The sequence below is a fragment of the Eublepharis macularius genome, chromosome 5 (assembly GCF_028583425.1).
Source record: "Eublepharis macularius isolate TG4126 chromosome 5, MPM_Emac_v1.0, whole genome shotgun sequence".
Classification (NCBI taxonomy): Eukaryota; Metazoa; Chordata; class Lepidosauria; order Squamata; family Eublepharidae; genus Eublepharis; species Eublepharis macularius.
This window is the reverse complement of record NC_072794.1, coordinates 169817541-169831654: the sequence shown is the minus strand read 5'-3', so window position 1 is coordinate 169831654 and position 14114 is coordinate 169817541. Positions and strand designations below refer to the sequence as shown.

The following is a 14114-nucleotide window of genomic DNA, read 5'->3' as shown; positions in this document are numbered from 1 at the left end:
CTCCCCCCCCTCCATTTTCCTGACTCCAAAACTGCCCTGAAGATTATTATTATTATTTTCTCCACTGGAGATAATAATGCCCACTGGCCTTACATATTCTGCAGATGAACAAAATCATGTGGTTTCATTTTTCGGCCAGCATATTGTAGCAGTTACAGTGTCGGCCTAGGATCTGTAACACCCAGGTTCAAATCCCCATGGAAATGTGCTGGTGTCTTTGGGCAAGTTACACACCCTCAGCCTAACCTACCCCACAGGGATGTTGTTGTGAGGATACAATCATAGAATCATAAAGCTGGAGGGGGTCCACCGGGGTCATCTAGTCCACCCCCCTGCACAAATCAGGAAATTCACAACTATCTCTCCCCCCCAAACACACACACACTCCCAGTGACCCTTGCTCCATGCCCAGAAGATGGCAAAACACCATCGGGATCCCTAGCCAAACTGGCCTGGGGAAAATTGCTTCCTGATCCCAAAGTGGCGATTGGTGTTACCCTGAGCATGTAAGAAGGGGCCACAAGAACTGAGCCCTGGCGTAATCCTTCCTGCCCTCCCTCTCATGATCTGCCCAGGTTCACAGAATCAGCATTGCTGTCAAATGGCCACCTAGCCTCTGCTTAAAAACCTCCAAAGAAGGACAGCCCACCACCTCCCGAGGAAGCCTGTTCCAGTGAGGGACCGCTCTATCAGGAAGTTCTTCTTAATGTTTAGCTGAACGTTGGAGAAGGGTAGAAAGTTGCAAGCCAGCTGGGGAGAAAGTGGAGTATCAATGAAGTTAATACATAAAAATGTGTGCTCTAGGAAAAAAAGGAACAATACCCCCAGTTCTCTAGGCTGAGCATCTTCTTCACTGATACTTAAGTGCAGCTTCTCTAGTTGAACGTCTCAGACAGGGACAGTCCATTTCCTCTGCATGGATGCTACCCAGTGAGTTTTGAGGGTCAACTGTGATTCGCACCTGGGGCTTCTTTGGAGGGTGGCCACCGTTTTGTGCACAGGGGCTCTGGCAGCCAAAATAGCTGCCTGACAAGCAAAGAAATCAACCTGCATGGATTTCCTTGGCACAGTGGTGGGAAAGCCGCTCTCCTTGGCTTTTGCTTGCCTCTCTCTGTAACAAGGTGAGCGGAGCCTGGAGAGGGCGGGATTTAAGGAGGGAACAGAGATCGACAAGGTCTTACTTTCAACAAGAGGTGAATTGTGAGCCATGCTGGATCTGCTTTGTCCTGTCCCGTCTATGAGACTTGCCATTGAGGGATCCCTATAATATTCTGAAGGCGCTTGCTGCCCTGGCCTGTCCAATCTGCGGGGCCAAATTCCAGGTGCAATCGCTGCCTGGCCATCAGCAATGACAAAACACCTGGCCCAACTGGCTCGACAACTCCCACATCACTCTGTGCGTGTTTCTTCTCCTGTGAGCAAACCAGGTGTAAAGGGCAGAACCTGGCCTCCTGCATCTCCAGTTTCAAGGCGGAGCTGCTGGTAAAGGTCCGGGTATTTAAAAAGCACTTCCTTTAATTTTTAAAAAAACCCAGCCTCAGTGGTTTTGGGGTGTTGTGTGGCAACTGAGTCTGAGCACACCGTGTTTGCGTGGAGATCCCGACTGGAACAGCTTGAGGATTCCTTCCCCTGCAGTGAAGGACAGCTCTCCTTCCTGGAAGAAGCTGGGGCTTCTTTCAGAAGTGAAGCTGTGCAGGATTCAAACTAAGCTCCTCGTGTTTAACCCTGGCAGTTCAAGAGACAGACTTCAGGACCACAGACCAGGAAGCACAAAAGGACATCAGTTGCCCCAAGATGTGAGTAATCCCAGTCGGGAGGGGAGAGCTGAGAGCCAGGTCCTTTGCAACTCAGCGCCCGTCCCTAAGCCAGGACGGTGTTGCCAGGGGCTGACCCCAAAAGGGATGCAGATAAATGCCTCTGTGTCTCCATATGTGCTTCTTTAAGCACGGCTACACTCGCTCGTGCTGAGGACAGGACGACCCGCCAAGAGCAGAAGTCAAAGCGATTGTTCTGACCTCGTGGTCATTCTGGCCCTGGAAAGTTAAAAAAGGAGGGGGAAAGAACCATGTAAACCACTTTAGGTCCCTCTTTGGGATAAAGGCAGGGTATAAATGAAGTAAATACATAACTAAAGTCACCAGTTGTAAAGTCACCAGTTGTCCTGGATGCCTCCTTGAATATGGAGGCCCAGGTCGCAGCAGTTACCAGGTCCTCAGTTTTTCTGTCTTCGGCAGACCAGACAGCTTGCCCCTTATCTTTCGACCCGCAATTTAACTACAGTGGTCCAAGCAATGGTCGGTCATCTCTAGGTTAGACTACCGTAACACGCTTTATGCAGGGCTTCCCCTGAGTCTGATCAGGCGGTTACAACTGATCCAAAATGCAGCAGAGCGTGTCATCGCCGGGGTGTCCGGTGGTGCACATATAACACCGGTATTACGCCAGCTGCATTGGTTACCAGTGGAGTACCGAATCAGATTCAAGGTCTTGGTACCTACCTATAACGCCCTATGTGGACTGGGACCTGCGTATCTGCAGGACCGCCTCTCCCCGTACGTGCCCCAGAGGACGCTTTGATCAGGAGATAAACAACTACTGGTGGTCCCTGGCCCCAGGGAGGCCCATTTAGCATCGACCAGAGGCAGGGCCTTTTCGGTCCTGGCTCCAACCTGGTGGAACACTCTGTCCAATGAGATCAGGGCCCGGCAGGAGCTGCTATCCTTCCGCCGGGCCTGTAAGACGGAGCTGTTCCGCCAGGCGTATGCTCGGGGCTGAGTTGGGCCCCCATTGGCCGAATAGAGGACATTGAGTCCCTCCCTGTATAGAACCATCCCCACCTAACGGCTGCTCTGCTGAATGTGAATTATTGATTGATGGGTAACAGCGATCGATTGTTTTGGTGCTGCCTTATATGGATTTTTAAAATACTTAAATATTGTATTATTGTTTTAAGTGATTTTAAATGTATCGAATGTAAATTATTGTTATTGTGTGTTTTAGATGTATGTGATCTGCCCTGAGCCTACAGGCTGTGGGAAGGGTGGAATACAAATTGGAATGAATGAATGAATGAATGAATGAATGAATGAATGAATGAATGAATGAATGATAGGGCCAAGCGAAGGTCACCCCTACCATAGATAGGTGAGGATTTTCTTTTGAAAGGCTCTCCTCTACTTATCCTATCCCATCCCATCCGAATACTTCTATCCCTCCTTTCTGATAGCTCCAAGCAGATTACAAATTCAATTTTTTAAAAAAACTGTGTTGTGTTTTGTGCCATCAAATCACCTCTGACCTTGGCGACCCCATGAATGAAAGACCTCCTAAATGTCCTATCATTAACAGACTTGCTCGGATCTTGCAAACTGGAGGACGTGTCTTCTTTTCTTGAGTCAAGCCATTTCGTTTTAGGTCTTCCTCTTTTCCTACTGCCTTCCACTTGACTTTTCTAGAAAATCCGGTCTTCTCATGATGTGACCAAAGTACAGTATTTAAAAGTATGATAACCCTTACACATAATACTCGCTGCCTCTTAAAATTCCTGCAGCCTACACACTTTTACAAACCTCCTAAATTCTTTGAGAGGTTATGCCCTCCTCACTGTCTGTTCTATCAGAGCTATGATGGAAAATGTATTTATTTAGGTTATTTGTAGTTTGTCTTTCTCACTGAGGCTCAAGGCGGATTATGCAGGAATATCAGTTCCTAACCAGGGCAGCCTGAGGCCTGCAACTGGCGCATGGGAATGTACGGGAAGAAATGGCCCTTTAGACACACGAGTCCGACAATGTGAAGAAGTGAAAAACGTCCTACTTGGATATTGTAATTTAGAGTCCACCAACCTGGATCTTCTTCTTAAGCTATTTCCAGACGATTGAACAATAAAGAAAGATATTACAGGGGGGAATACACAACTCAATAATATTCTTAAAAAAGCAAAAAGGTTGCTGAAATAGTAGAGTCATATACGCAGACAGCAATGCCACTAAACCCATTAAAGGAACTGATTCTACTAGAGGGTTACTCAAAGGGGCAAAACTATTGCCAGTATGGTGTGATGGATCGCACTCAGCTCTGAGACACCCAGGTTCAAATCTCTGTGAATCGTTCTCCCCGGTGACCATTGACCATCACTCTCTCCCAGGGTTGCCTACCTCACAGGGTTGTTGTGAGAAGAAAACAGAAGTGGAAAAAAACCATGCGTGCTGCCCTGAGTTTCTTGGAGGGAGGGTAGAGTAAAATATGATATGCAGACAGGAGAGGAGCAAGGGGCTTTGGTTAGGGTTGCCAGCTCCAGGCTGGGAAATTCCTGGAAATTTGGGGTGGAGCCTGGAGAGGGCAGGGTTCGGAGAGGGGAGGGACCAGGGTTTAATGCCATAGAGTCTACCTTGCTCCAGGGATCTGGTTTCTGTCATCCGGAGATCAGTTGTAAATCTGGGAGATCTGCAGGCTCCACCTTGAGGTTGGCCACCCGCGTCTCCTGTGATGTCTGGACTGGCAAGAATTGCTGGGTGCAACCTTTGTGTGTCCCCCCCCCCCTGCTCCCCTAACCTGCCTCTCTTCTCCAACAGGAATTAGCCTCCTCTGCTCTGCCTGGGCCACTCAAGAACCATGGCGCTGCTCACCCACTTGCTGGCCTGCATCTTCGGGACAGGATCTTGGATGGCCATCAACGGCGTGTGGGTCGAACTCCCCCTGCTGGTGAATCACCTTCCGGAGGGCTGGTACCTTCCGTCGTATCTGATCATCATCATCCAGTTGGCCAACGTCGGGCCGCTCTTCATCACCCTGATGCACAAATGGAAGCCCCGGATGTTGAGCGAGGTGCCCGTGGTCTGCGTCGTGGTCTCCCTGGGAGCTGCGGCCTGCTTCCTTTTGGCCTTTTTGTGGAACTATACCACGTTAGTGGCCGGAAAGCCGCACAGCACGGCGTTCTTCATCCTGGCCTTCTTCCTCTCCCTGGTGGACTGTACTTCTTCTGTCACCTTCTTGCCTTTTATGGTGCGCCTCCACCCGCAATACATCCCCACCTTTTTCATCGGCGAAGGCCTCAGTGGGTTGATCCCTGCCCTCTTCGCTTTGGCCCAGGGTGCGGGGGTTTCTAGCTGTGTCAACGTAACGATACCGAATAACAACCCAACTGCTACCGGGGCAACCCTCGGCAATGTGACCGTGGAAGAGGTCCACTTCCTTATGAAAACCCAATACTCCCCCGCCAACTTCTCCAGCCAGGTCTTCTTCATCATCCTTTCCGCCATGATGTTTTCCTGCCTCGCGGCCTTCTTCTTCCTCAACCGGCTGCCCAAGGTGTGGGAACTCTCGGCACAGAATCTCTGCGCCAGCAGCATCACCCTCAACTCAATCCAGAAACTTCCCGTGGACGGACAAAGCCCCATAGAGTTAGGAGTCTTCACAAACTACCCTGTGGATGGGCAAATGGCTAGCCCCACCAAAGAAGTGGACAAAGGAGACCCAGAGAAGGCCACCTACTCTCGGGCCCAGTTTGCCTTCATCTATTTCGTTGTCGCCTGGGTGAATTCGCTGACCAACGGCATCCTGCCGTCTGTGCAAAGCTATTCATGTTTGCCGTACAGCAACATGGCTTACCACCTCGCGGCAACACTGAGCGCCATGGCCAACCCTCTTGCGTGCACCATTGCCACCTTTCTGCCTAGCAGGTACACCCCCTCCTCAAAAAGGCACCATTCATGTTCCTTGGAAGTGTATGCTCTAGATATTTACATGGTCTTGATCAGGGCTTTTTTTCTGGGAAAAGAGGTGGTGGATCTCTCTATTATTTCATGTGCGTGCGCAAAGCGCACATGCACCACTGGAAACACACAATGACCTCACTTCCAGGGCATGACCTCACTTCCAGGAAGTGACCTCATGGTTGTCCCCCCGGGAACTCCTCCTTCTCAGGAAGTGACCTCGTGGTTGTCCGCCCGGGAACTCCTCCTTCTCAGGAAGTGACCTCGTGGTTGTCCCCCCGGAAACTCCTCCTTCTCAGGAAGTGACCTCGTGGTTGTCCCCCCGGGAACTCCTCCTTCTCAGGAAGTGACCTCGTGGTTGTCCCCCCGGAAACTCCTCCTTCTCAGGAAGTGACCTCGTGGTTGTTCCCCCGGGAACTCCTCCTTCTCAGGAAGTGACCTCGTGGTTGTCCCCTCGGGAACTCCTCCTTTCTCCACCAACACCACCGTGAAGTTGGTGGGCAGAATGGGGGACCTTTCCCTGTGGGGCGGCTGAGGGGGGAGCACCCCGCCGAGCTGCTCCTTTGCTGCTGTCTCCAGCCAGCCACACGCCTCCTTCCCTCTCTCACCCCTTGCTTGGCATGGCGGTGGGAAGGGCAACAGGAGAGTGGCTTTTTCTTCCTTTCTTCTCCCTCCTGGCCTGCCTCTCAGCCAGTCAGGCAGCGGTGACACCTCAAGAAGGAAGGTAAAGAAAGGGAAGAAGAAAAGACATGGAAAGAGAAAGGGAGGGAGGGAAAAAAGCAGAAAGCAAGGAAAGAAAGAGAAATGGAGGGAGGAAGAGAAAGGCAGGGGAAGAGGCCGAGGAAGGAGGCAGCCCAGGAGAAGCTCCACCCAGGGAGACGGCCCATGGGTCTTTGGGCACCAGGGGCGGGGCCACCAGTCACGTGATCTTTTTTCAGAGGTGCCGGATCTCAGATCCAGGGAGATCCTGCTGAGAAAAAGCCCTGGTCTTGATAAAAATTGAATTGTCCCCAGGGGTAAAGTTAATGATTTCCATGCCAGAGGTCAGACCCCCAATTTTAGATCCTTTCCTTGAGAACCGGCACTTGGATGACTTAAGAATGGTTGGAGACTTTTAAGAGAGCTGCTGCTGAACTGTCTCCTCCTCCAACACTAATATTCAATGATTGACTATTCCTTACTTATTTGATTTCAGGCACAGGGCCAATGAGAAACTCTGTCTGGCCTGCTGCCCCAGCTAAGCCTCCCAGGAAAGTGATGCAGACCATTTCATCTCCAGTCCTGAAAATATGCTTCATTGTTCCATACTGACAAGAAAATGCAATACAGTTTAGGATTATTTAAATTACTGTTCACATGGAAGCCTTTTTTGTGGTCTTGTCCGTGATGTGTCCAGGGCACTGGACGCATCAGGTTTTTCCTGTCCCTGAGGGCTCTCATCTTAGTTCTGTCACAGTTAGAGAGCCAGTTTGGTGTAGTGGATAAGAGCGGTGGGACTTTAATCTGGAGAACTGGGTTTGATTCCTCACTCCTCCGCTTGTAGCCAGCTGGGTGACCTTGGGATAGTCATGGCTCTCTGTGAGTTCTCTCAGCCCCACCCATCTCACATGGTGATTGTCGTGAGGATAATAATAACACACTTTGTAAACTGCTCTGAGTGGGCATTAAGTTCTCCTGAAGGGTATATAAATCAAATGTTGTTGTTGTTATTATTGATTTATAATATAGGAAGGCTTTGTAGTATTTGGTAGAATGACTGAATGGTGGGTGCAGGGGGGGGGCTGTGAGGTTCCTTTATTCTAGGTAAAAGAGACATAATTAAACCTTTTTGAATCAGTGGTGGCACACTTAAGCTCTGAAACATTTACAGATATATGTAGAGAGAAGATCTTGGTAGGAATTTTTGTGTGTGCTGAATTTTGCATCTTCACTGGCTGAGCCCGATCCCACAAGGAAGATTGTTAAGAGGGGTGAACCCATTTCCACGTGTACACCTGTATGCACCCTTTTCCATTTACAGTCAGGTCTGCCCACTCTTGAAATCCCACATTCTGGCCCTGAGAATTAACCTGCTCTAGCATCCTGGTGGTGGAGGGTGCCCTCAAGTCATAGCTTATTTATAGCAACCCCTGGTGGGGTTTTCCTGGCAAGAGACGAACAGACGTGGTTTGCCATTGCCTGCCTCTGCAACCCTGGTCTTCATGTGCAGTCTCCCATCCAATTACTAACTAAGGCCAAGTCATCCGACGCTGCTTAGCTTCTGAGATGTGATGAGATTATTATTATAATTTTTTAATTTTATTTTTAACCCGACCTCCCCACAGGGCGAGATCCAACATTGATTAAAATACAACTTAAAATCAATCATAAAAACAGCAACAGATAAAATACTGTACCCCTCTCGGGGCAACCAGATGGAGTGGACTCTCCATACCCCTTGTAGAGGGAGTCCGGAGGAAGGCTTGGCAATGATGGGCTAAAATTAGCCTCAACCATTCGCCTGGAGGAACATCTCTGTCTTACAGGCCCACCTAAATAACACAAGATCCTGGTGGGCCCGTGTGTCCTCAGACATAGAGTTCTACCAGGTTGGGGCCAGGACCAAAAAGGCCCTGGCCCTGGTAGAGGCCAGCCAAGTCTCCCTAGGGTGCAGGGACCACCAGTAGATGTTTTCCGGTTGAACGAAGTGCTCTCTGGGGCACAGAGGTGATTAGGGTCACCTGGGCTATCCGTGTCCAGGCGCTCATCCTAGCCTGGAAGCGTTTCTATGAAGTCAAAACCAGCAGAGACTAATGAACAGAAACGGGTAGAACTCAAGAGAACAGGACTATGGTACACATTATCACAGAAGGTGTGTGTGGGGTGCTTACAGGGATCAATTAAGAAATTAAGATGGCTCAGGGAGAACCTGAGCTGAACCAGAGCGGCACTGGGCGTGTTGCTTGGCTCAGATGCCACCTGTGGAAGAAACAGCAATGGAATATGCTTGTCTGTCACCCATTGTCACCACTGGCTGGTTTAGAACCGAGCAGTGGCTTTGATAGCAGCGCTGGGGTCAGCATGTTCATAGCTGACAGTAGCCCTCCAAGGCTATCCTTTCCTGTTCAGAGGGGGCTTGTAAGGAGTACGTGTCACTGAATTGTGCCCCGAACTGATTCATGACACCAATTGATTCATTAAAGTGCGCTACTCCAGTTTCCCCTTTTCAGTTTCTGGTGAGACTCTTGGCCTTTAAACGAAGCAGCCTCCAGCCTAGAGTTGCCATCTCTGGGTTAGAAAATCCCTGGAGATATTGGTGGTAGACCCTGGGAGGGCAGGGTTTGGCAAGGGGAAGGTCCCCAGCTGGGTAAAATGCCATACAGTCCACCCTGCAAAGCAGCCATTTTCTCCAGGGATACTGATCTCTGTAGTGTGGAGATCAGAGGTTGTTCTGTGAGATCTCCAGGCCATGCTTAGAGGTTAGCAACTCTAATCCAGCCAGACCAGACACTGCCGTTCATTTCTCCATTTTGAGGCCTGCAGAAGTTCTGAGAAACTCTGCTGGGGGCATTTATCTTATTTAATCTAGAATTCCCCTCTCTTCATACAAATGCCTGAACTGGCTCACAGCAAAAACTCTTACAGCCTGAAATTCTACTGGAGAGTGTCAGAAACCTTTTCATAAAAATAAATCAAATGTCAATAAATCAAATAACTGGAAACAGTAGAAGGTGAACAATAAAACTCACTTTCTTCCTGCCTTTGCTTTGCCACACAGATCTCTCTCCATCCTGGGGACCCTGGCGCTGGCTGGGACTGCCTTTGGAGTTTATAACATGGCGATGGCGGCCATGAGCCCCTGTCCCTTGCTGCAGCACTCGGCGTGGGGGGATGCAATCATCGTAAGTACTCGGCCCCCAAAGCTCTGGCTGTTTCCTAGCTCATTAAGTTCTTCTCTGTTTTCTGACTCAGAGAACAGCTTCCGAAAGTGCCAGAGGTATATTTGGTGACATTTCTGTAGAAAACTCAAAATGTATAGCAGATGAACACTGTGTCCGCTCCCAACAGCTGTCATCAAGGTTTACCCAGCTATAATAAGCAGTTAAATTCCACTTCTGGCTGTGAAAGGTGTCATCTCTGTTTAAACCCTGGTTGTTATTTGCTGTCAAGTCACCTCCAACCTATGGCGACCCTATGAATGAAAGACCTCCAAAACATCCTAACAGACTTGCTCAGATCCTGCAAACTGGAGGACATGGCTTCTTTTATTGAGTCCAGCCATCTTGTTTTAGGTCTTCCTCTTTTCCTACCGCCTTCCACTTTTCCTAGCATTATTGACTTTTCCAGAGAACCGTGTCTTCTCATGATGTGACCAAAGCACGGTAGCCTCAGTTTTGTCATTTTAGCTTCTAAGGAGAATTCCGGCTTGATTTGATCTAGAACCCAATTAAAATAAAAGCCCTACTGCCCCATATTTGACTAACTACATTTATTTCAATATGAGCTCATTGAAGTTCATATTGAAATAAACGTTAGTCTTTAAAGGGCCACTGGGCTTTTTTTAAATTTTGCTATGACAGACTAACATGGCTACCCCACTATAATACAATTAAACCTACTGATAAATTGTAACCCAATAATTTCACATAGGGGGTCTCACACTGAAGGTGGGTAGTTTGTGGTCAGCAATAGAGTGTTCGGGGAGACTGAAAAGGCCTTCTATGGATTTCATTTCTATAAAGTTTGCCCTTCAAAATAAAAAGGTGCATTTTAATAATCTTGTTAAATCTTGATTCCTAGTCAAAGTCCACCCCCCCCCCCCGGTATGTATATGGATGTTTTTGTCAAACTGCCCCCTATGAAATACTATTTTTCTGTTTGGTGTAGTGGTTAAGAGTGGCAGGATTCTAATCTGGAGAACCGGGTTTGATTCCCCACTCCTCCGCTTGAAGCCAGCTGGGTGACCTTGAGTCAGTCACAGCTCTCTTAGAGCTCTCTCAGCCCCACCCACCTCACAGGGTGTTTTGTTGTGGGGATAATAATGACATATTTATAAACCACTCTGAGTGGGCATTAAATTGTCCTGAAGGGTGGTATACAATGTTATTATTATTTTAAAAAGTATCCCCATTTGTTATAGACGGGGAATCTGTCTTCACAGGAAGCCAGAGACATTTTGACAATTTTTTATTTATTTATTGACATTATTTATAGTCCACCTTTCTCACTGAGACTCAAGGTAGATTACATAGTGTAATTCAATGTGATCAACCGCTGAGACATTCAATAAACAATCCAATAGGGTACAGACTGCAGAAATGTAAAAATAAGCAGAAATCTGATAGAGAGCTGAATAAATGTTGAATCCTAAGCAATTTAACGTTACATAATAAATGACAGTAACAGCCAGTGCACAGTAGTATTGCATACAGTCCCCACCCCTTTATCAGAGGGCCTTCTTGAACCATTTCCTTACAGCAGAGCCCTATTATATGTGCATGAAAGCCCTCCTGAATAATATGAACACACTGTTTAATAAATAACTGTTTGAATGATTAATTCACTTTTGAAGGAGGGCAGCTTTTATTTACTTTCTGTCTCTGAAGATTGCTTATTCCTCAGAACGGATCCCAGATTTCTGCAAGTTTCTCTCTCCCACAACTACACCTTGTTCCTCTGTGTTTATTTTAAATAGCCTTTTTTTCCTTTTGTAAATTTAGCCAACAGGATTGCTTTTATCAAGGAGCAGAAAGGTGCAGTAACAGAGAGGGAGGGGAATACTTGCCTTTCCTCCCCTGCCACTTGATAAAACTATCCCGAACTGCTTTTATCTTTCTTGGGGGGAAATAGGGATACATGTAAGATTTCTCCAGCTGGATTAGAAACAATTTGGGAATCAGTTTTTCCCAGCAACTAAATAGCCGGGGAATACGGCTGCAAACTGCCTGGAGGAAAAATACCCTTCCCCTTTAATAGAGGCTTAACGTAAGGCTGTTTACCTCCATATGATGAAAAGCTCCAGCAGTTCATTTCCACACATGGAGCCTCTGTTGAAGAGGCAGGACATTCTCTTCAGACCTGTTGGCAGCCCTACCGGGAAAGACCGCTTGATAAAGCAATCCTAGAGGCGGCATTTGCGAAAGTGTTTATCTCTTTCTTCTGGGCCTTTTCTCCGATGTGAATTCCTCCCTGCAGCTGTTATTTACCCCATGAGGACAACGGATGGACACCGTACCCGAAGGGTACTTTGGGTGTTTTCCTTTAATGGGCCGGGTTTGCATATTAGGAAAATGGCACGAGTCCAGTAGCACCTATAAGAAGAACAAAAATTGTGGTAGGGTATGCGCTTTCGTGAGTCACACAACTCACTTCTTCATGACACAATCGGGAAATTCCATCAGTGTTGGGGACCCTTCAGCTGCAATTAGCTTTTAAAAAACAAATGCGGCAAAACTTGTCAGTGTTTTGGGTTTTTTTGGCTGTGAATTCCAGTTGGACCCTGATGCAAGTCAGATACTCATCAACACCGTTTTTATAGCACCCTGCCTCCGGGGCCCACAGGGCAGCGTACGTGGCTCTCCTCTCCTCTCCCCTATTTTAGGTTAGGCTGAGTTGAGCTGTGTGCAGATTTGGTCGACGGTTTCTCCAGGCCTTGTCCAACCCTCTAACCACTGCACAACGCTGCCTCTCTCACTCTCAGGTGCAATGTCATTGGTTCCCAGACTCAAAATGTGGTTTGAACGTTTTCTTGGTCCAATAATAGTAGAAACCCTCTTACCAAACCTGTTCCATGTGACTGTGTCAAGAATTGGGGTGATTATCCAGAGTAGCACAGTCTGCTAGGGTTGCCAACTCCAGACTGGGAAATCCCTGGAGATTTGGGGGGTGGAGCCTGGGGAGGGCAAAGTCTGGGGACAGGGGGGAACCTCAGCGGGGGTACAATGCCATACAATCTACCCTCCAGAGCAGCCATTCTCTCCAGCGGAGCTGATCTTTGTAGACTGGATTCTGCAACTGTAATTCCAGGAGATCTCCAGACCCCACCTGGAGCTTGGCAACCCCAATATATACAGACATTCATGTGTGTTTCATTTTTTTTATTAGATATTTTATTGGTTTTCTCATAGCAATGGGGATAGGGGAAAGGGGTAGGAAAAGGAGACATAATAGAAAAGCCATAAAGTCTGCTTGAATCAGCATTCTACTTATCTACTTAATCATTCAACTGTGATTACTGATAGCAAATTACAATACTGCCTTCATATGGTTACTGCATTCAGGTCTTTATATTTGTTTTTCATCCAGTTGTAAAAAGGGGTCCACGGGGCAGCAAACTCTTCTTCCATTTGTCCTTTCTTTAGTGAGGGTTAATTTGTCCGTTTCCGCATTTTCCATTATCTTCGCTATTATAATAACAACAACATTCGATTTATATACCACCTTTCAGGACAACTTAACGCCCACTCGGAGCGGTTTACAAAGAATGTCATTATTATCCCCACAACAATCACCCTGCGAGGTGGGCGGGGCTGAGAGAGCTCCGAGAGAGCTGTGACTGACCCAAGGCCACCCAGCTGGTTTCAAGTGGAGGAGCGGGGAATCAAACCTGGCTCTCCAGATTAGAGTCCTGCTGCTCTTAACCACTATACCCAACTGGCTCCTGCTGAGGTATTATTGGCCGTTTCCAATAAAATGCTAGTAGAATTCTTGCCGCGGTTACTCCATGTATTATGAAACATTTCTGGTCTTTATCCAGCTCTTCTGGTTGTACAGTTTAACAAAAATATCTCAGGTTTAAAGGGAATGGTACACTGTAGGATTGCTTGCAATAATTTATGCACGTGCGTTTCCTTTTTTCTCCCGACAGGTTATGTGCTGGGTTCTGTTCACCGGGACGCTCAGTTATGTCAAAGTTATGATGGGGGTGATTCTTCGCAGCCACAGCCACAGCGCCCTCGTGTGGTACGGAGCAGTGGAGCAGCTGGGATCCCTGCTCGGAGCTTTGCTCATGTTCCCGCTCGTCAACATCTATAGTTTATTCAAATCGGCTGATTTCTGCAGCTTCCAGTGCCCGGCATGACCTTGGAAAGAGGCAGAAACTGTAATGAGAGGCTTGGCTGAATGTTATGAAGCTTATCACCCACGGATACAGTAGCTGAGACTTAGCACCTAGGGAAGTAACAGTTGCCTTGGCTGGCCAGTAGTACAATTTTTAAAAATGAAGATGGATAGAGGACGCGTGGCTGACTTGGTGCCCTTGATCCGTACAAGCCCTTTGGCAGCCATGTGCAGCGCACACCCTGTGCATGGTAGCCTTGGGGGTCAGCACGGATAGTCCACACACTCAACCCATCTGGAGGAGATTTCCGGCGGCCTGCAAGAGGGCAGCTTCTGTCCGGTGACCAAAGATAGTCCCGGCCA

The 14114-nt window shown here is 48.0% G+C and overlaps 1 protein-coding gene across 1 annotated transcript; it reads left to right on the top strand.

Moving 5' to 3' along the window:
- The first annotated feature begins 1733 nt into the window (after positions 1-1733).
- Positions 1734-13773, top strand: SLC52A3 (solute carrier family 52 member 3). The gene is made up of 4 exons (XM_054981446.1): positions 1734-1796; positions 4575-5681; positions 9472-9595; positions 13561-13773. Exons 2-4 carry the CDS (start codon positions 4615-4617, stop codon positions 13771-13773), a joined length of 1404 nt encoding a protein of 467 aa, XP_054837421.1. The 5' UTR covers positions 1734-1796; positions 4575-4614.
- Positions 13774-14114: the final 341 nt, after the last annotated feature.

Excerpts from the sequence above, each read along its gene's own strand:
- SLC52A3 (XM_054981446.1), top strand. The coding sequence starts at position 4,615 with ATGGCGCTGCTCACCCACTTGCTGGCCTGCATCTTCGGGACAGGATCT. Across the intron at positions 5,682-9,471 it reads GCCACCTTTCTGCCTAGCAG|ATCTCTCTCCATCCTGGGGA; the intron begins GTACACCCCCTC and ends TTTGCCACACAG. Across the intron at positions 9,596-13,560 it reads CGTGGGGGGATGCAATCATC|GTTATGTGCTGGGTTCTGTT; the intron begins GTAAGTACTCGG and ends TTCTCCCGACAG.